Raw genomic sequence first — 23,820 nt, forward strand, 5'->3', positions numbered from 1 at the left:
AAATTGTAATAATATTTCATAATATTACTGTTTTTTTTTTTGTTTGTTTGTTTTTTTTAACTGCAGGCTTGATGAGCATAAGAGACTTCTTTCAAAAACATTAAAAATAGTAATGTTTCCAAACTTTTGACTGGTACTGTATATATACACGTTTTTTAATTATCTTCAGAAACAAATGCCTCTTTTTTTTTACACGGACGAGTCTGACAATGATAGTAAGCATGTATATTTGATAAATATTGGAAACATTCCAACTCAGAATGGATTAGAAACAAACAAACAGGGAAAAAACTGTGGAATGCCCTTTGATTTCACAGTCGAATGCAATTCAGTGGCATTACTTTCATTTATAGAGGCTGCTTATAGCGCATATGCCAACGTCATATCTGCATCTCTTAACAGTCATCAGTAGCTCTGAAGTCATAGAGTCCCACTTACATACATCTGCAGTCAGACATATTTAGAGCTGCCTTTCCGATTAAGAACAAAACTTCAGAACACAAAAAGGGAATAGGAAAAAAACTGTAAAAAAAAGAAGAAGAAAAAAAAAAAAAAGTACATCCGACAGGCGTTCATAAGCCAAATCATCATACATACATTACAGACTTGACAGTGCTCTTCATATATCAGTGACCCGTATTTAGAACTTTTGTTAGAACACAAGACAGGTTTAAATAATAGATTATATAAAATAGATTATCTTAACTCTTAATGTTAAAATAGCAACATGAACATCTTTTCACTGCTGTCTGTTAACAGCAGACATAATGAAATGTTGAATGAACAATGTCAGCCTAATTCTGTTGGCTCAAAGAAGATTTCTTTTTTGAAATGCCCTGGCTAAGATATCAAAGCGGTAATCGCGAGAAATGCAAACCGTAACAGATCTTCAAGACAGACATAAAGGCACTTTCCACAAATAAGAGTACAAATAGTGGCCTGAAACTCTAAAAACAATATATAAAAATGAGCAAAGAAAAAAAAAACTTTTTACAGATGTTGAGTGAAAGGCAGTTTGCAGTTTTTAAGCCTATTACCAAAATGTGGAACATGTCTAAATACAGTTTAATATCCCAATTTGTGTGATTGTTGTATTCTAGCAATACATACATACACACATACATACACACACACACACACATACATACACACACACATACATACATACATACATACATACACACACACACACACACACACACACACACACACACACACACACACACACACACACACACACACACACACACACACATTTACGAATTAACAATTTGTTACTAATACGTCAGCACATGTTCATTCCCAGTAAATCATGCACACAATAGTCTGTCTGGTTTTACTAAATCGTGCGCACAATATAATAATTTGTTCCCTCGTTTCACAAAATCGTGTCCATGTTGTAATATTTTGTTCCCCTGTTTTGGTTAAATCAAAACTAGAGAGCAAATAAGGAGGAGGATACAGATGAGGGACACCAAACTGTACCTTATTTGTAGAAAGTACCACAATTCAAATTAAGATAAAACATCATAGTTTTCCATAATAGAAAGCTTTGATTAAACTAATCAGAGAATGTTAGTATTCCTCTGTATAAGTTCATTAAGACATCGCTAACTCAATGCAATGAAATGTGCATTTTGAAAAAGATTACGATTTGGAGACCTAAAAGACCAAAGCTAGTATGTTTAATGCAGATACACTGCAATGTATTAATAAATGTGTTAATATATTTATGGATATATTTATATGGACATGAAAAGTCATATTCTTATTTACTTAAGTTTAGCTATAATAAATTCTCTCCTTCAGAAGTGTATATATCAAGCTTATTTCTCATTAAAAGATTTCTGTGGGAGTGTGTGGGTCATTGTTTTTTTGTACACTGCAAAAATCATTTTCATAATCAGGATTTCTGTCTTGTTTTCTAGCTAAATCAAAATCTCATTATAGTTAAATTTCCCTTTCCTTAAAGACCAGTTTAAAGTAACATTTATCAAATTGTTCCCCATTGGCATATTGTTTTTTTCTTGTTTAAAGCACAATTTTGTTTATTTTCTTAATAAATATTAAGTAAAAGATTTTTACTTAATATTTATTAACAAAGCATTATTTGCAAATGGAGTAAAAAAACAAAACAAATCTAACTCTGAGTAAATTCATCTTGTTTTAGATATTTTAAATGGAAAACAAGACAAAAACTATCAAATAAAATATAAATAAACTATAAAATATCAGAAAATGATTTTGTGTACCCTCGTGTGTTTTTATACAATGTAGAAGGTTGAACAACATGCTAATGCACATTCCCTTTTATCCTGGGTCATTTCTTATGCTGAACAGAGACGTGTAGTCTCTTTTAAGTTGATATTGCACGTTGAAATGGATATTGGTTACTGAACCCAGAGGTAAGACTTGAAATTTGGTCAAGTAGTGGGCTTCAATGAGTATCCACTGAAATGAATCAACATGAAAATGCCAAATAAGTTAAGACACGAAACAGACAAACAGGAAAAACATGTGGCTCTGGGGTGGAAGAAAGACCATCGTGAGAAAGTGCTAGTCCTGGTGGCTCTCCAGATACGAAAAACAGTCAGATCCTTCACTCCCGGGCCTGTTTTTTCTTGAGTATTTCAGCTGGAGAAGATCCCCAACTTCACTGATGGCATTTAAAGCCTGAAAGAGTAAAGAAGAGACACTGGAGTTATTAACACTTGAATAAATGTTTGGTAGGGTGGGTTTGCTAAATGGTGACAGAATGTTTATTTCTGGGGTGAATTATTCCTTTAATGTTTATGTACTCTGGTGGACTGTGAGGTGAGTCAGAGTTTCATAGATAAATGATTTGCGGTCTCTGCCGCTTCGTGTGCTTTGAAAACATTAGCAGTGGGGTTGAGTAAGGACAGATCTAACATAAAAGGTGTTGATTTCGTTGACGGATGATTTCCATCATAGTTTTCGTCAACGTAATTTTTTCCCTGACGATTTTTCCCGAGATGATAACTAAATAAAAACCAGTTTTTGATGACAATAAAACGAAAATCTATTGACCTTTTCGTCAATGAATAGGAACAAAACGGAATTTGGGAAGAGATTCAATCACAGTGAATCTCTTTGTGTGGTAGGGAGGTTAGATGCGCACATTTGAATGGTGACTGATCTACCCGTCGGGGTAAACATACACTTGCTGCATGTCTTAGAAAATGTTTAAAAATGTCAACATCTGTGAGAAAGAGAAACAGACATATGGACACATTTTCACATTTGATTTCAAGGAAAACAAGACCATTTGTAAACCGTGAGGAGCGGAAATCTCTGGGAAAACAAAGAAAGTTACAATACAACAATACAGGGCTCGACAATAAATAACTGTACGATGGCCCAGGGCATTTGAAGGAATTGATAAAAAGTTTACTTGCTTTTTAAAAAAGTACGATAAAAAGCACACATTTTGCCAATTTAAATATTAAAGCAATTGTAAACTACTCAAGCGCAAGAAGATGTGAAAGAACTCAATTCGAGATGGTTTTCAGTGCATGCCTTGAACTTGACGCACAATGTTATGACGAATGCGGTTGCCCAGCCCTGTTAGTTTGAACGCGAGAGTTGTGCATCAAGGTCAAGGGGTAATCTTTTGCCGTAAATCGCTAGTTATTTTAGTCGATAAAGTTTTAAATATGGTTATTTTTCTTACACAAACGCATCGCTTCACTTCAGATGACCTTTATTAACCCCCCAGAGCTGCGTGGATTACTTTAATCATGAATAGATGTGCTTTGATGGACTTCCAAAAGACATACAGCCTTTCACTGCCATTATGAAACTTGGAAGAGCCAGGATTTTTTTTATATATAACTCTGATTGTATTCATCTGAAAGAAGAATGTCATATACACCTAGGATGACTTCAGGGTGAGTAACTCATGGGCTGATTTTAATTTTTGGGTGAACTATCCCTTTAAAGTGACAGTAGCCTAATATACCTGTTGCCATATGAGCCCTTAATGTTATGACAAACAAAGAAAAAAGAGAAAATCACTCACTGATCTTGACTGAGTAACTTTAGTAGCTTTATTAAGGATAAATACAATGAAGACTATGCTGTTATTTTACATTTGATCACTTTATTCAATTTCCGTAGGTGTTATTTCTTACCTGAATACTACTGACAGACTTACCTGACAAACTTAAAGCACTGTTTATTTAATTTGTATCTTTGTTCTATTGTATTTATTTGTTCTTATTTTTGTTTCTCTTTTACTGACTTAGATTTTAGTCTGCAAAATCTTTTGATTTTTAGTCTTTCTGAATAAAACAATTTAGGCTAGATGACTAAAATATGACAAACTAAATGGCATTTTAGTCAAACTAAAACAATCTAAATTTGCTACCAAATGAACAGTTTATGAGAGCCAATAGGTAAAGTTAAGAACTAGTTTGTAAGTTAAAAAGAAAGCCAACAAGACAGGTATTTTTATTCATCATTTGCATGTTTTCTTCTCTCCTTATGCCTAATACATAAACAGATTGATGCATGAATCTAATAAAACCTATCAAGAACATCTCGGGACACCATCGGGAAATCAAAATGGAAAAACAAAAAGACTTCTTTTGTCATTACTTTTGCAATTATTATTTCATTAGTGTTCATGTGATACTCACTGTGTCAAGCATTTCTCTCGTGTGGGCGGCAGAAACACAGAAACGTGCACGGGATTCAATGATGGGTGTGGCGGGAAAACCAACCACCACTGTCCCAATGTTCCTCTTCAGCATCTCCCGCCCAAATGCTCTAAACAGCAAACACACAAAATGTATTCATTAAACACACACATACACACACACACACACACACACACACACACACACACACACACACACACACACACACACACACACACACACACTTCCATGTTTTTTAATGGGGACTTTCCATAGACATAATGTTTTTTATACTGTAAGAACTATATCTTTTCACCCAAAACTAACACTAACCCTAAACCTACCCATCACAAAAACTTTCTGCATTTTTACATTTTCAAAACTTTTTTTTTATGATTTATAAACTGTTTTTCATGTGGGAAACCAAAAAAAATGTCCCCACAAGGTCAAAAATAACTGGTATTACTATCCTTGTGGGGATATTTGGTCCTCAAAACGTAGGGAATACCAGGTACACACACACACACACACACACAAAACATACAATTGCTTCCTGCAAAGATGGAATCAAGTAGAAATTATTCTTTAAAAATCATTAAAAATAATCTGTTTAATCCTCTAGCTAGCATCTTATCAAATACAATAGCCATGATTCAGTTGAACAAAAAGTGACACTGACCCGATTTTAGCTGGCATGTAAAGCATCAAGGGTACAACAGGGGAGTCATTGTTCCCATAGATGATAAAACCCATCTCATGTAATCTCCTGCGAAAGTAGGTTGTGTTTTCTGACAGCTGACAGAGTCTTTCCTGACCTGCATAAAAGAGAAAATACAATTCATTATCATCACTGAAAACCAGCTTCTGACCCTTTCCAAGACATTGTGTTCTTGCTTTTTATTGTAATTAATGGTGCTTGCTTGGTTTAGTGCTAACTATTGCTCATAATTCATATCATAAGTAGTAAATTTCAGCGTGTAACTCATCCCACACTTTTTGTAGGATGAGGATGAGTAGGATTTTTTAACATGAATTATAGCTCAAATTGTGCGGGTTGTTAAGGGAGAGAGAGAGGTGTGTGGTTACATTTGTAAGTGCTCAGACTTACAACTTTCACGTGGTGAAAAAGAATTATCAAAGCAGAGTTTTTGTAATTTTTATTGCGTCGTTCATACATTATTCATATCCAACAACAGGAATGACGAAAAGCTAAATTGCAAACATGCTACCTCCCCCCAAGTTCCATACCAGCACATGGCAAATGAAAATGGGGAGGCTGTTTTATCTGAAGCCAAAGGAATTCAAATCCACTTTGAGCACTGCAGAATGATCCTCTGGGGAGAGGTAGAGATATACTCTCCTGTATTAGTTTTCACTTGTTTGACATTCCATTCATAGTGAGGGGTTCCTGAGAAAGGAAAGATCTCTTACAATATTCAGGACTGAGAATATTGGTAGAGGCTTGAAGAGAAAATTGAAAAACTCAACCCACAGCAACTACGAGGAAATGACTGAACATGATGATTGAACATGAACATGTTTCTGGATCAACATCTTTGTTGATCCTGGAACAACATTCCAATCAACCAATCAGATTTGAGGGACAAGTTTACAATTTATGTCTTACAACCAGGGTTAGGTGCTTCTACATCAGTGTTGTTCACCTATCATTTCACTCTGATTTTAGGGATAAGTTATGGGTAGAGTTAGGTTTAGGGTTAGCGATAAGGTTAGAACTTCAGACAGGAATGTTGTTCCAGGATCAACAAAATATGCTGATCCAGGGTTTTACTGTTGCTCGTAAATTTTAGAAATAAATACTTAGTCTTGTTCTAAAACCGCAATGGAACATCTGTTGTATTTAACAGGTATTTTATTAGTAAATTAATTAAGTGCCATTCTTCCAGTAGAAGATCAAAAAGTACAGACTTCGGTTCCAAGTCAATACTGAAATTGAAAAATGTGACAATACCAGCAATGGCCAATCATAGACATATATGTTGAGCGCTTGAACACAATGGCCAATCAGAGGTGTTTAAAAATCCGTTCAACAGCGCTCAAAATGCTAGATGGAAATGCTGGTAACATTTCCTTTTTTATGGAATGTTGCAGTATTTATTATAATATAACATGACACTATTATTACAAAAAACAAACAAACAAACAAACAAACAAAACATGTCCTTGTAATCTTTAATCAAAAAGTTAATATGATCCGCAACAACATCTCTTCTCGGCACGAGTCCTGGGTAATAGAGAGCGGCAGGAATAATGTCAGAACCCGGAAGACTAATTCGCCACTGGTTCCTTCGAGATTTTCCTATGGGATTTTATTATGGGGGTTTTCGATTCATGTGTAAAATAAAGCCTGTGGTAAACATAACTTGACGATATTTTGACGCTTTGTTCTACAATGTAAATTACACACAACCATACCAAAACACTAATTTTGAAACAGTTGTTCATTTTTGAAAAATTATGTTTTTAATAAGTAACTAGACAAGACAGGTTGAGTTGTGAGTGTGTGCAGTGTACGTTGTAGAACAAAACGCCAAAGTATCGTCAAGTTATGTTTACTACAGGCTTTATTTTACTCATAAATTGAAAAACCCCATTATGAAGGAATCAGATGCGATTTAGACTTGCGGTCTCTGATGTCATCCCTGCACCACTCAACACTATGGTTGTCCAATAACCAGACCAGTTTACATTTACAGTTTCAATCCAAACAGCAACCTGTGTCACTCACATGAAACGATCACAGCAAATAGAAAGTGACAACCCAATCAATTCCTGATAGAAAAAATTAAGTCCCACATTAAGTCCTAAACCCTCCATTTAATCTCGTTCAAGAAGGTTTTACTCTGACATACTGTACATGCAGACTTTAAAAGATGTCCTCTATGGATGCACGGTGATATGATGAACAGGTTTGCCATGTCTGATAGTTTTGCATTTTAGCATAACAGGAACTAGGGCTGCACAATTAATCTGAAAAATTCCCAATCTCATGCATGAACGCAATGGTCAACCAGAAGTGCTTAAATGAGTCACTGCGCAGAAGAAATCCGCTTAAAACGGCATAGATTTGTTCAGCTCGAGTTCTACACTTTCTCTCGACACCTCTCAGTATAACCAACAAAGTGTAGAAATGTTGTAAATAAGAAATTAATTATGCAGTTTCATAAACTTCATTAATAACAGGAGTTTTCACATGAGTGCTCACGCTGAACTGAAATGATTGACAGCTTCAGTGATATAAAGTTAGCGCTCTTTGCTCACTTTCTATGAGCGATCAATGTATTAGGCAGTCGTAGCCTAATGGTTAGAGAATCAGACTGGTAACTCAAAGGTTGTGGGTTCGATTATCAATACCGCCAGGAAATTACTGAGGTGCCCTTGAACGAGGCATCGAACCCCCAATCGCTCCCTGGGCGCCACAGCGAAATGGCTGCCCACTGCTCTGGGTGTGAGTGTGTGTGTCCACAGTTTGTAGTGTGTGAGAGTTCAATTCTCACTACTCTTAATGTGTCAAACTGCATTTTATCAGTATGTGTAATATAACCAATGACTTTGGTGTTCCTAGTGCTGTGCTCTACAAGTTGAGCTACAGAAATCAGCTGGAGACGAGAGGTTTCTTCAAGGTTCTTTGCTGAGAACCTCAGAAATCCTTCTCTTCACATACCATAAGTCCTTTTCAACACATTCAAGAACTATACTGCCCTCGCGCTGAAGGAACTCACTAAGTCTTCAAGGTCCATCAGCATCCATTATCCCACGAAGAGGAAAGCTCGCCCCTCTTTCTCTCACGTTAAAGCCTCAAAAGGGCTGGAAGAGTTTCCAGACACGGTGTGTGTGTGTGGGTGTGTTTGGGGTATAGATGTGGTTTTCCAAACGAACGCCCTGCTGAATCAATCAGGAGTGAAACTGAGTTTGCTGCCTCAAACTGTCAACAGAGATGAAGTTAGCATGTGTAACCAATCGCTGAGTCATCAAGTTTACTTTTCCTAAACAAACTCAAAAAGATTGAGTGACTGCAGATAATTAGCACTTTTCAACACTGGAAATTTTCATGAAGTTCTAGGAATTCAAGTAATTTGACGCAAATAATTCCTGCTAATAGCTACGCAAGCTTGATTTCAGATTCCACTGACTCTATTTTAAATTTTGAATATCATATACAATTGACCTTTCGCCGAGCCCCGCCCCCCTTAGTTACTGTTGCTACGTCCGACAAACAAATGGTCAAACACGACCAGCGCGACAGATTGCCATGACGGAAAGAGGTATACCCGTGCGTGTCAGTGACCTTTTTTGGAGCAATACCTCCGCGATATCCTCCAGATTGAGGCAAAAAGGGTTACAGTATGCAGTGGAGGGATATATTATAATATAAAAATACGCAATGAAGGAGACACGACTACTATCTACGTCTCTATCGAGGCTAATGCTTAACGTTACCGGTGTTCATACACATCATTTGTGATTATGACAAAGAACAAGGAAACAAGTGTTTAAAAGCATTGTAAGACACTTACTGTTGTGTTTTTGTGTGAAAGAAAAAACTGTCTCTGAAAATAAATGTGCTGTCAGCAATAATTTCTTATGTGTGTTTTTTCGCATAACACGACTTTGTTAATTTTAAAATTTGAAAATTTTAAATGCTGCAAAACACATGGGAGTTATATTCCCGATGCTGTAACGTTAGTTTATTTGATCAGTCACAGTAACGTTATATCATTAATCAAGCTTAATTTGACTTTTCAACTACAATTAGGCAGGTGAACTGAAAGCTTTTACAATCTTTTAGCTATAACTTAGGCCTATATCATTGACAAAAGTATGTGGTGCATTTTATTCCAAAAATGATTTTCTTTCTCAAATTCATGCTTCAAGTTGACAAAGCACAATAAACGAAATCACACAATAACTGTTTAACCAGACATAGCCTTAATTTGCATCTAAATAACTTTCATTGATTGTCTTTCATAATGCACTTACCATAATATTTATTAGGGGGACAACAGATCACAAAAATCGCGGTTGAGACCATAATATTTATTAGTGGGGCAACGGATCATAAAACTCGCGGTTCAGACAATATTATGTTTTTTGAGTTACAGATAGGATAGTTTTTCAGATCAGAAAAACAAAACAAAAAATTTTTTAAGTAGCCATCGATACCACAGCCAGCAGACGTATTTATGCTTCGTAATGTTCGACACATTTAACTGGGATTGGGGCCGTCCACACTGTTTTATCCATTGTAGGCACCGCTCACGTTGTGTTTTCGGCTTTGGGAATGGAAAGAACACAACTCCTCCAGACAATCTCTCGGGGTATGTGTCCGATTTACAAACGCCATGGGCGCACGCTTCACCATCTTGCTAATGTTTGTCGGACCTGCTCACATAGTAACGGTTGCTATGATGTGTGATTGGACAATGGCCGTTTTGGGGGAGGGGCCGGCGAAAGGTCAATTGCTCAATCTTGTTTTTATTAGTTGATAAATATTTCCAAGTTGAGACAGATTTGAAAATTTAAAGACAGAAATGCTTAGTCATGCTTTTATTTAATCTCGCCTGGATTAACGCCCTGTTTTCTTCTTTAAATCAAAGTATTTTATCACGGCTTCAAATGGGACAAAATGCTGCTGCCAGATTACTGACTCAAACTAGATCTTTTAATCATATCAGTCCAGTTTTAGCTTCACTACATTGGCTACCAATTCATTTTAGGATCGTTTTAAAGATAATATTATTGACATATAAAGCGCTTCATGGTTTGGCACCTAAGTATTTAGCGGAACTTTCTGGATCTCATGAAACAGTCAGGTGTCTCAGATCTTCACATTATGGATTGTTGGCTATTCCAAGACCTAGATAAAACAAAAGGTGATAGAGCTTTTGCGGTGATGGCACCAATGTTATAGCCTGGAAATCCAGACCTAAATCTGAAAGATTAATGGTCTTGCATCGACTAATGAAAATCAGCCAGCTCGAGGGGCGGCACCAAGCATGCATTTGAAAATCTCACTGCACGCAATTGGATAACACTACGACCAATCACAACAAGCCCCATACGCTTAGCTACCAGCGGAGATAACTGGTAGATTAGACTCTTGCCGTATCCAGTCGGCAAAACAGCAAAAACGCCCTTCTTGCAAAGGAACGATTCGAGCGCCATCTTCTGTTCCTCTTTTAGATAAAAAGCCAAGTCTAACTCGTTCATTTTAGCAGCCAAAGCCGTTTCAAACATCTGGTGTTCATCCATAACCATCTTGCAATGTTTACTAATGACTTCGACATCACAGCGCTATCGTCATCTGTTTAGCTCGCCTCTGGCCCGCCTATATCAGATAGCCCGATGTGAATGGTGCAGCTCGGATACAAGGGCATATTTAATGAGCATCATTACTCGACGCCAGAGTAAACTCGCTGAGCAAATTCAACTTGTGCTCTCGCGAGAACTCTGGATTTCCAGGGTACCAATGTTATGGAATAGCTTGCCAATGGAGATTAGATCTACGGGGTCTTTGTCTGTTTTTAAGTCTCTTTTAAAAAACTTATTTGTATAAATGTGCTTTTACTACTTTGTGAAGTATTTAGATTCTTGTGGGTTTTTTATTTTATTTTTATGTATTAATTATGTTGTTCTTGGTTTTATATTTTGTTATTAATTATGTTGTTCCTGGTTTTATATTTTGTTATGCTCTTCCTGTCTTTTGCCTTTTGTGAAACACTTAAAAGTGCTATATAAATAAAGTTATTATAACAAACATCGTTGCATGATGTACTTTGGCTCACATGCTGTTCACCTCTGTACTTTCTTGTGTGTTTTTGTGTATATTACAAAACAAACCATCTTCTGTGATCCTAAACAATGGACAATAAAGATAGTAGGTATATCTTTGTTTTTAATTGTGGGTCACATGAGGGGCTAAAGGGACATGGTAATGGGAGAAAAAAATATGAGATGAGAGGAACATTTCATTTTAAAGCTTTTGCACTCTCTCAAGAAATGTTGCATTCACTCTCAATGTTCTATGCCAGTGAGTGCAAAGTTTCTTGGAAGAATGCAACACTTTTTGCCAAAAAATGCAAAAGCATTCAAATATATATATATTTCCCCATCACCATGTCCCTTTAGTGCCTCTGTAGGGGTCTGACTGTTCATAGAAATTTGAAAAGGAGGGAGAAGTTTGTTGGTTTCTGTTGTTTTCTTTCTCTTCAAATAAAACACGTATAGTTCTTTACATAGCTAGCAGCCTACATTGTGTAATGAAACCATATTTAGAGCACGGGTAAATCCAGATTTGGTCATCTGAAAAAGTGGTGATCTAGTCCTATTTTGCTTTGAAAAAACAGCACAAAAGTAAGATGGATTTGACCTGATCCTGGATTGCAAAACATAGGATTTCCACATCTAGATTATTCTGATCCAAATTAAACTTTTTGAACTGGGCCTTGGTTACATAATTGGATTGAATTTTTCAACAGTATTCTGAGTTAATGCTGCCATCTACTGGCTCTTTTTGACATTACAGACTTTAAATGTACAATTACACTATTACTACAATATTAGGTATTACCTTACAAATAATATTTTGAATAAAACCCACACAAAGATTATTCCACCCAAGTAATATTTATTAGAACTGATCTTGAATAAAATTCTAAACTCACCTAATGTGGCGCCATCCTCTCCCATAATGCACTTCATAGAAGTGATAATCTGCTGGGTGACTGGTGGGGACATTGAGGTAGCATAAACTGCACTGTGAGAGTGTAACCGGAGGTAATCGATCAGCTCCTATAAACAAACAAATAAAAAGAGAGAGAATTATTCACTACGCCATTTATAAACTCTGGAATTTGGATTGACAGCTAAACTGTCGACAAACCTTCTTTCCTCCGATGTATCCTCCAGCAGCACCAAAGCTCTTGGTGAAAGTGCCCATCATGATGTCAACGTCAGATGGATCCAGGCCAAAGTAGTCCACCACACCTCTGCCCCTTGGTCCTAGTGCCCCGATACTGTGCGCCTCATCCAGGTACAGGTAAGCTTTGTACTTTTTCTTTAGGGCAATGACCTCAGGAAGTCGTACAATTGAGCCCTCCATGCTAAAAAAAGAGGAACGCAGGTGTAACATTAATGCATACCCATAGAGGACTAGATATTGCAATATGTGAAAATAGAGTCTTTATGATGTTGTGCTTTTGAACTGTTTGATAGCCAGGAAGTAAACAATATTTTTCAACAACAAGATTATATAAAACAGTAACTTAAATTTACATTTCAGCTTTATTTTAACATTGTTCCATCCTATCCTCCTCTGGCATTACAATGAATGTACATGTGGTAAATATGATATCATTATTATTATTGCTTGCCTCTAGCAATTCCTAGACAAAAATAATGAAATGGCCTTCCTCTAAACCAGAAAAAGTATGCAAACCAGCCTTCCTTTGCATATGCTTTTGCACAAATCACATCAGGTTACTGCTCAAGTCTGAAAAGACGGGTGGAAAAGATGTCTACTGTACCTGTAAATTCCCTCAACGAGGATGAGGATCTTCTTCCAGGGCCGGTGAGTTCGAGGTTGGCCGTGCACGATAGCATCCCGAAGCAACTTCTCCAGACTTTGCATATCTGAAAATAATGGTTACATTTTTTTATTTATGACCAGGCTTCTTAACTTGCAGATGCTGTTCTAGCGAGCAGCTTACAAAACAAAGCAAGGCATAATTTTATTGCATTATTTTCATTAACACTGGCAAAATGCCTATTCACCTGTACATTTATCACCTATGATTAATTTATTCCGCAAACAAAAGTGTTCAGTAATGAGGGAGTAGCACAGCCGACTGTGAACTCACATTGGTCCACAATCCTGTATAACATCAAATATAATCCAATTTGGCTCTGATTGTTTTGCTTTTACTTTCAGTGTGGGCAAAAAATTTGCATGAACTTACTGTTGTGTTTGAATACACGGATGGTAGAGCCAGAGAGTCGGGCACCCAGAACCAGAGACGTATGATTGAGCTCATCACTTAAGACCAGACAGCCCTAACACACACACACACACACACCAACACATTCATTTGAATGAAACGCAAGAATGCACATTAAATAACACTAAAATGTTGGCTGAAGTCCCCAGTGCTGAGTTGAGGAGATAAATATCAGTGAACTGGGATTCTTCAGAAGGATATGCAGAGTTGCAGGTGCTACACATAACCAGTAACAGCACAAGGTTTGCACTATGGAACTTTTTTGGTTCAAAATTTAAATAACGAGTCAATAATCATCAATCCTTCTTCCAAAATGTGTTTTTAAATTACCCTGATTCACTATGGTATGCCTATTAAAGGTGCCCTAGAATGTCAAATTGAATTTATCTTGGCATAGTTAAATAACAAGAGTTCAGTACATGGACATGACATACAGTGAGTCTCAAACACCATAGTTTTCTCTTTCTTATTTAAATCTCCTTTTTGAAAAACACCCCTGAAAAACAGGCGAATCTCCACATAACACCGACTGTGACGCAACAGTCGGGATCATTAATATGTACGCCTCCAAAAATTTGCATATGCCAGCCCATGCTCAGTGCCAGGCGGAACTGCACAGCCGAATCATCAGAAGTTCTGCAGGTGAAGAAACAAGCAGGAGGAGGATCATAGGGAAAATGGCAGATCTATCTATAATCTATCTATAATCGGATACCGCTACAGTTTAATTCGAAGTTGTTAGTTGCTCTGTCCATTTCACTGTTTTTCTAACCTGGAACAATATCAAGCAGCCAGGCTTCTCTCGGCGTCTCAAACGGACGAAGGGGGCAATTTCAACTAACGTTATATTCCCGCAAGCGGTAAGTAGTGATTTTACTAACGATAATTTACACTGTGTTATCTAGATCCAGCGCGATATTGTTTTTTCCTCGAGAGACATCGTGGTTTGCAAACGAGCGAACGAAGCATGGCAGTTGCTCAGTGTTTGGATGTACAAATGATCACAAAAATATTTTTTTAGCTCCTTCATCCGAGCCTCTGGAGAACCAGTGGGTTATGTGAATTTCTGATGTGTAATTGTTCAAGTTCAGACAGATAATCTTTCTCTCAAAGTCATTCAACACTGTTTATGCATCAGTAAATCGCGTTGCAGTGATAAGATCTTCATTCACGTGATCAACAGACTGTCATCTGCTCAATGCTCATCATTGCAACCTTTTATGTGATGGGAATAGATCTAAATACTTAAAAAACTTCTCATGATTCGTTAATCCCGATAGCTGTAATAGTAAAAACGTATAAAAGCTGTAATAGTCAAAGTTTTCCAGATAGCTCTACATGTAATGCCAGATATTTCATATGCAAGCATGTCAGCCAATCACAGCAGTGGGCAACAACACTGAAGTCTCTCAGCAGGAACGCCCCTTCAAACAGAGTGTTCAAATCAATGGATGAAATCAGGCTAGGAAATATGCCTTTTATTTCTAAATTATAACAAATTTTGATCTAAAAAACATACTAACATTATAAGGGCACCCCAGGAAACATTATAAAATAATAAAATAATCCATTCTACGGCACCTTTAAAAGTGTTTATATTTTAGACTGGGCGGGATGGATTTCTTGGGAAATTGCGTACATGCGTCACTCGCCCGTGAACGTTATTACTCAACAGGTGAGCGAGGTATTTTATTGAACAGATACATTGTCATATGTTACTCTCTAACAGAGTTCACAGTTAAGCATTATCTAGTGTGAAGGGTCATTTCATTATTGTTGTTGTAAAGCTGTGCTGGAATTTATTTTCAAGGAAGTAATATGTCTATAAATGGGTATAGCTACAGTAAAGTCAGCTTGAGATATTTTTCATCAAACTGGTTATACCTCTTAACCCTAGTAGTGCATGTTTTATGAGCAGTAGGATAATCTCTCTCTTTTTTAATTATGAGAAAGAACCATATTCATCTGCAGAGTCACGCAGAGCCAAAGCACAACCAAAACAATGTTCTTACGCAAAATGCATGCAGTTTTGTTTTTTAACAGCTAAAGGGCCAAAAGTTGTACCTTTAATTGTATTAGTTCTTCTGGTGTTTAGGATTAATGGTATGTGTACTTCCTCATTACTTTACAATGACAAAATGAGTCAAGTTTCTGAACACAGATTAAGCGTCATTTACATGGAAAGTCATGTGTCAATGTACTCAGGTTTATAACAAGAAATTGCAAACTTTCAGAAAGAATTTTGCAACTCAGTTACAATAAATGTCCCTTATGGAAGTTCTGAAAATAACAGAATGTTTTCAAGTTCATCAAGCTCTTGTTTATATTGCCTTACGTTTAGTCCAATGGGAATTTATTTAACATCATAATGATTTTGTTTTTTTCTTTATACTACATTTTGTATCCTACATTCAAAATCAATGAGTACTTTTGAAGCCCACTGAAGTAGTTCTTTTCCTGATTTAACAGGATTTCCAGGTGGGGGAAAAATGTTGTTTAATTATATATTTGGCAGGACAAGTTGGAATGTTAATCAAATCTTTTGTGAATGAAACCAGGAATGTGTGTATACATTCTAAAGCATAATCAAGAACATTGTCTTTCAAGAACATGTTACATGACAAAATACCAGTGTGAGCCAAAGAAATCTGTCAAGGAACAGATATGGCCTTTGGGAGTATTTTAATAAAAGAACAAAAACATAACGGCCAAACCCCAATGTTCCTTCCCACCCAGCTTTGTTTTGAAGTGAAAAGGAAATTAGTAGCATTCCATTTGATTTAATGTTTGAGCTTATAGTAATACCCTTACTTTTCCCGTCAGCGCAGGAATATTCATGGAGTTTGTAGCAAAGCCCATTCCAAACACCATGGATGACTCCACCCCTAAAAACCTGGCCACCAGCTTCTCCAGCTCCTCGTGCTTGTCAAGATTTCCTACAAGATATAACAAATATCTCAATGATGCAACACAAATAAACTACTATAGATCCAGTGTGCATCATACTCCAATATTTACAACTCAAAACTCCCCAGTTCACAGGCTATATATGATAAATGTAAAACTTTTCATAAATGTTTCATAAACTTGTTCATGAATTAGCACAGTTTTGACTACGAATGAGCATTTCGAGTAATTGTGTAGTTAAAGAGATTGTTCACCCAAAAATGAACCAAACAGTTTATGGGCTCCATGGACTTCAACAGTATGGGAAAAATACACTATGGAAGTCAATGGCTACCGTCAACTGTTAGTTTACCGTCTTTCTTCAAAATATATTGTTTTGTGTTCAGCAGAAGAAAGAAACTTGAGGGTGAGTAAATGATCGTAAATGAACAGAATTTTCATTTTTGGGTGAACTATCCCTTTAAGTATTTGTTAAATGTTTTTTTAAGTCTCAACTGAGCAACACGTTTAAAAAAAGGAATGAAAATCAGCTTCTTAGCACTCTACCTCCAAACATGTTGCAAGGACACAATGATAAAGGTCTGATAAGAAATAGGAGTCTTTCATAGTGCTGCACATTTCTTATCCACCATTTCACCATAAAAGCATATCCTCATTCCATGGGATAAATGTGTCTAACAGAAACTGAATATATGAATAAGTATTCTAAGGGTCAGTGAGAGGGCAGAAAATTATCATGACAATGTAAAATTTAGAACAAAGTCTTGATTAATATTATAAGAGGACCAAGTATATGGTCATTTAAAACCTACCCCAAAAGTGTCAGACCATTATTTGTCCCCTATTAAACCAGAGAAGTAACGGCTGTAAAGATAGAGAGAGATTTATTACCCATCTCCTGCCTGGTGCTGCTCACCCCCGCGCCATATTTCACAGTGCACTCAGAGGCAGCGTCAGCGCATGTGCCGGAGTTCTCAGCAAAGCCCAGGTAGTTATACGAGCCCATATTAATAACATCCTTCAGAACCTTCCCTGTGTGTCTGCAGGAAAGAACATGGAATAAGCTGAGCATCTGAAAAATACTAATTAATTCTAATACTAATAACAATGACAGACGTCACCTTTAAAGGTGCAGTAAGCGATTTCTGAGAAACACTGTTGATATTTGAAACCAACCAAATCAAACACACCCCTCCCTTCATTGCTCCGCCCCCAAATGTGGATGTCTTATTATCATAGCTGAAGCGAAGCAAAATAATCCTTCGTGAAAAATAAAGCAAAGACGACAAACATATCCATTCTTGCTGTTTTGTCTTTTAAGCTTTATTACTTTCCACATATATATACTCATTTGAATCATTTTATATAATTTTCTATTACTGTTCCAGTAATCTTATGTTGTGCTCTGTGGTTCCTTCAAAAGTAATAAGCAAAAAGTCTCCATCTCAAGTGGCCCAAATATTTACTTGTTCTGCCAAAATTGGCCCCATCACAAAAAAAAGTAACAAATAATTAAATTAAATAAAGTAGGCCTAGTTATTGTTTTAGTTGTTTTTGATCCATGTAATCTTAATAAATAAGGTTATGACACCAAAAACTACTAACTTAAATATAAATGTTAAATAATGTTAAAGACAGTCAGTAATAAAATAAGAACATTATGAGCAATAGCACAAATAAATATAACAGAACAAACATATACCAATGAGATAAACAGTTCTTTTCAGGTTTTTAATGTAGGTTTAAACTAGATTTTCAGGTACAGAAATAGTAATCAACTATAAAATATCACTGCATAAATCTAGATAAACCCTTATCACAGTTATTCATTCAAGAGCAGTGAGTGCTTTTTTCTGTCTTTTGTTTGATTAACATATAATAACAGTCAGCAGCAGGAATATTAGGCTGCTGTCAATTTAAGAGCTGCATGGATACAATATGTTGATACACATGCATCTTATCTCACATACTTAGGTTCACCTATGACATAACCGACTATGTTTACGATGATACTCGACAAGACGGGCAATTTTACAATTTTGTGTGTATATGTCTGTGCAAGCTCAGAAAGACGTGAAAGTATTTGCGCGCTCTGGATGCGTGTTGCTGCGTACACAAAACTTATGACAAGCCCACGAGTACTAAACTGAGCGACGCGGGTACTTTCGTTTCTGCGTTCACTTGAATATTTAAATGGGCAAAGCTTAAAAATGAGCAAATGATCAACTTCTGTGAAGATGCAGCACTGGCCCGATCGGGCAAGTTCCGTCAACTGGAACAGCCACCGGGCAGTCCTTATTGTCGAGCCCTGTCAAGGTTTTAACGTCACAGCATGATGTTGTGAAGCAGTCATTAGGACCCAAGCCCTGAAAGGGCGAAGGCCCTATTGTTTTCGTAAGGATTATTAGGGCCCAAGCCCTGAAAGGGCGAAGGCCCTATTGTTTCCGGAAGGATTATTAGGGCCCAAGCCCTGAAAGGGCGGAGGCCCTATTGTTTTCGGTAGGATTATTATTATTATTAGGGCCCAAGCCCTGAAAGGGCGAAGGCCCTATTGTTTCCGGTAGGATTATTTATTATTAGGGCCCAAGCCCTGAATGCGAAGTACTCCTCCTAGAGAATTCATCCAATCCCCACCAAACTCGGTATGCATGAAGTCAAGACATTGAGGATTCTAAATTGCGGACGGATTTTTGATATCTCGAACGGTTTGGCTGTGGCGAGGAAACAAATTTATGGCGAGAAAAGAGAAACACGAAGTGGAATAACTTATGCATACATTAACTGATCTTGATGAAACTTCAGCAGTGTGTTCGTGGTAAGAGGCCGATCAGATGGATGTAACTATTGTGAGTCAAAGTTATAGCGCCACCAACTGGCAGCAGGAAGTGTGTCACTTTCAACATGCTTTTGACAAAAGTGGGCGGGTTAGTTTTAACTACAGTAAAAAAAAAAATAGTTTGTATATTGTACTCATCAAGCCGGACAACTTTCTAATTTACATTCATTAGCTGGAAGTCCGATATTTTGGTCTGAATGTGGATTTTTTCGATATTTCAGACTCTGAGTTTTTAGTTACTCCTCCTTATACATAGGGCTATACTGCCCTCTTGTGTTCAAAATCAGGTAGGCCTATTGTATCTATATAAAAATATACTAGGTAATATGTGACTTTGAGAATATTTTACCACCGGTTAATCGACGTGTGACACCACTGGGGGCTTTTGAATCGCCAACTTAAAAACGAAAGTAAAATATGTTCGTCCGCACTGACATTGATAGTGGTTGAGCAAGCATTTCAAATGAATTCCTGTGGAAGTAGGAATTAACTGAAAAACATTCCTCGCTCGTTCCTCGCCGTGGACGCGCACCGTTATGAATGCCCGTGCAGCCGTGAGCATTTTAGTTTAATTTTAAAATTAGCGCCTTTCGGGGGGTGGATTGCTTGAAATTATTTTACAAAAGCACAATGTTGTGTTTTATTGCGACTGTACACAAATATAAGTTAACACTTTGCAGTTTGAATGTCGTCCTGTATAATGACGGAGTATGTTTTTATGTGTCCACTGTTCAAACGCGCCCACGCCACACACACACACACACACACACACACACGGTTTACTATCTTTGTGGGGACTCTCCATAGCCTTAATTTTTTTTATACTGTATAAACTGTATATGCTATCTCCTCACACTAACCCTACCCCTAAACCTACCTATCACAGAAAACTTTCTGCATTTTTACATTTCCAAAAAAACTCATTCTGTATGATTTATAAGCTTGTTTACCCATGGGGACCTCTATTTAGGTCCCCACTGTGACACGAGTCCCCATGAGTCTGTATGCATTCAGGTTGAAGTCCCCACCGGGATAGAAAAACATGAACACACACACACACATTCCAGCATTGTAATCTTGACATCGCAGCCTGTTCATTATGGCCTTCATAAAATATAATAATAAAATAGTCAACCTAACATATAACAATTACACTGCTCTAAATAGTCAGTAGTACAATTCATACATTCACAGTAAGCACCGCTCCACTGTGGTGTTTCCAAGCACATTTTTGCGCTTGTGAAGAGGATGATTTTTTCCGTCGATATTGGAACACGAGTGAAGAACAAAGCCTATAATAAAGAATAGTTTAGCATCCAAATACATCGCAAATGTTGAAACATTTTGATTCTAATGAGAGGGTTACGTGAGCCCAACACTGCTTTCTTTCATTTTTATTTTTACATTAAATTTAAAGGATTTGTTGTGGAATATTTTGAGTGTATCATAAAATCAGAATAAGGTAAGTCAAGCAATATTTTTGGTCTTTTATATATATAAATATAGCTGCGAGCAGCGATGAAGGGCCAAAGCCGGCGGTACTGCCACCCCGGTGCCTTTAGGTAACTAAAGGCACCGGGGTTGCGGTGCCACCGGCTTGGGCCCGTAATGCTCGCAGCTATATTTAGGGCCCGAGCACCGATGGTGTGAGGACCCTCTTGGAATTGCTCTGTTTATTAGGGCCCAAGCCCTGAAAGGGCGAAGGCCCTATTGTTTTCGGTAGGATTATTTATTATTATTATTATTATTATTATTATTATTATTATTATTATTATTTTTCTGTCAACCTTTCGGGCACTTTTGAGACCCTTAACGTGCTCGAAAACTCTTGAAACTTTGCACATGGGTCAGAACCCGTGGCCATCAGGGCTGGGCTGAAGCTGGTACCCGGGCGTGGCAGGGTGGCTCGACAGCGCCCCCTTGAACGGGGTCCGAAAACTTGGTCCATAAATCAGACACGCTTGCATGTAATAATATGAAACTCGGTACACATATAGATCTCATCGGGCCGAACAACTTTCGTACTTTTACTTTTTACGCCAGCCTAGGGCTGGGCGATATATCGATATAAAAAATATATCGATATATTTTTAAATGCGATATGAAATTAGACCATATCGCATATATCGATATAGTTCAAATTTGCGCTCCGCTCCCCGCGCCTCCGCTCCTCCTTTTCCACTCTGCGTGCGTGTTTAGAGCATGTTATGAGAGGCGAATCATGACTACTTCAGAAAACCCAGCACAATAGGAACTACCAGGCAGTGACATAAGTGTACGCTGAAATAAAGTCTTTCACCTCAGAAAAGCGGATTTTCTTGTCCTGTCAGCCGTTATCCTGTTCTCGTAGCGCACACTCAATTGCACGCGCAAATGCGGCGGCACGCGCTGTGTATCGCCTCACTGATCAAGTGCAAAAGAAACTACGAGCATGCAACGCCGTTACGTTGTAAATTACACGAAATAAAAGTAATGCAGGTATGATTTTCATTCTATTCACCAGGAGCAGTTTCCATGTTTCATTAACAGTTCTTGTTTGTATTGTGTATTCACCATGGTAACTGTCGTTTCCATATTAACCCCAAAATGCCACTATTTTTCTTTGTGTTATTTTTTATATTTTTAAATGACTGTAGTGGCTCATACCAACATTGCATTAACAAAAACTAGTTTGGGACTGCTATTTAATAGCTTTAGCATAGGCCTAATGTTTATTTATTAGTACTAGTCTTTACTATTAGTCATATTCTTACAATTCATGTTAAGTAAAGGGGAAAAGTATATATATATATATATATATATATATATATATATATATATATATATGTGTATATATATATGTATATATATATATATATACAGTATATATGTATATATATACAGTATATATGTATATATATATAGGCAAATTATAACATGTTTACACAAAATTTGTTTATATATATTCAATGTAATTATTATGATTTTTGTCATAATCGTGCAGCCCTAAGGTGAAGAAACCTGTTTATTATTTATTCATTTGATTTTGCAACTGTTCACTGAAATAGCTGGTTTCAATAAAACTACTTTTAACATGTCATATTTGGCTTTGACTTTGACTGAACATTTGCTCTCACTTTGCGGAAAAAATATCGGGATATATATCGTATATCGATATTCAGCCTAAATATATCGGGATATGACTTTTGGTCCATATCGCCCAGCCCTACGCCAGCCCAACAGGAAGTCGGCTATTATGGGTTGTTTTGAAACGCATGCTGTGGAATTTAATGTACTCCTCCTAGGAAATACATCGATTCGCCTCCAAACTCGGTCAGCGTGAAGTCAAGACATTGATGATGCTAAATTGCGGACGGATTTTTGATATCTCGAACGGTTTGGCTGTGGCGAGGAAACGAATTAATGGCGAGAAAAGAGAAAAACGAAGTGTTATAACTAATGCATACATTAACTGATCTTGATGAAACTTCAGCAGTTTGTTCATGGTAAGAGGCCGATCAGATGGATGTAACTATTGTGTGTCAAAGTTATAGCGCCACCAACTGGCAGCAGGAAATGTGTCACTTTCAAAATGCTTTTGACAAAAGTTGGGGGGGTTGTTTTACCTACAGTAGCACAACTCAGTACGTATGTTGATCTCATCGACCCGGACAACTTTCTAATTTAAAGTCATTAGCTCCGACCATCAGGAAGTCAGATATTTTGGTTTGAATGTGGATTTTTTGCAAAATCAGCCTCCAAAAGGCACTAAAAGCCTCAAATCTTCTAAAAATGTAATTTTATACCATTTATTTCTATATAAAAGTATACAAATATCACAACTAAACCCATTTTATTCTGTTTTTAAAAAGAATTTTATTCTAAATTTTAAAACAGTAAAGTAAAAAAAATAAAAATTCAAGTCATACATAGGGCTATACTGCCCTCTTGTGTCCAAAAGAACATCAAAATAATATATAAAACTTTTTACCAGCTAGGCCAATAATGTATTTAAATATACATTTATTAGGTATGTGTCTGAGGATATTTTCCCACCGGTTAATCGACGTGTGTGACACGAGCGGGTGCTTTTGTATCGCTAATATAAAAGTGAAAGAAAAATACGGACGTCCGCACGGACATTTATAATGGTGCACACACAAATCACACACACGTTGGAAAGAATTATGCTTTTAAACAACACTAAACCGCCATTAGATGTCGCCAAGTGACCGTCTTAATGAGCGAGTCATTGATTCATTCGTTCAAATGATTCGTAATCCATAACATACAGATCCATAAACATGGATCCATAAACATCCAATGCATAAACATAAACAGATGTTTATGGATTGATCATTCAATCTTTGAGTCAACCAATTCGTTCAAAATGCTGAATCATTCAGTTATGAGAAAACACGTT

At 37.0% G+C, this 23,820-nt stretch overlaps 1 protein-coding gene across 1 annotated transcript in view; it reads right to left on the minus strand.

Moving 5' to 3' along the window:
* Positions 1 to 211: 211 nt before the first annotated feature.
* sptlc2b (serine palmitoyltransferase, long chain base subunit 2b) overlaps positions 212 to 23,820 on the minus strand; it is a 79,677-nt gene continuing 56,068 nt past the window's right edge. Inside the window, exons 4-12 of the mRNA XM_079889483.1 lie at positions 17,474 to 17,622; positions 16,487 to 16,611; positions 13,637 to 13,730; positions 13,205 to 13,310; positions 12,562 to 12,781; positions 12,344 to 12,470; positions 5,338 to 5,473; positions 4,659 to 4,788; positions 212 to 2,673 (exon numbers count right to left, since the gene is read on the minus strand). Of these exons, the coding sequence (XP_079745609.1) occupies positions 2,557 to 2,673; positions 4,659 to 4,788; positions 5,338 to 5,473; positions 12,344 to 12,470; positions 12,562 to 12,781; positions 13,205 to 13,310; positions 13,637 to 13,730; positions 16,487 to 16,611; positions 17,474 to 17,622 (1,204 nt within the window). The 3' untranslated portion in view covers positions 212 to 2,556. The remainder of the gene's footprint in view (positions 2,674 to 4,658; positions 4,789 to 5,337; positions 5,474 to 12,343; positions 12,471 to 12,561; positions 12,782 to 13,204; positions 13,311 to 13,636; positions 13,731 to 16,486; positions 16,612 to 17,473; positions 17,623 to 23,820) is intronic.

Source organism: Squalius cephalus, assembly GCF_949319135.1.
Source record: "Squalius cephalus genome assembly, chromosome: 12".
Taxonomy (NCBI): Eukaryota; Metazoa; Chordata; class Actinopteri; order Cypriniformes; family Leuciscidae; genus Squalius; species Squalius cephalus.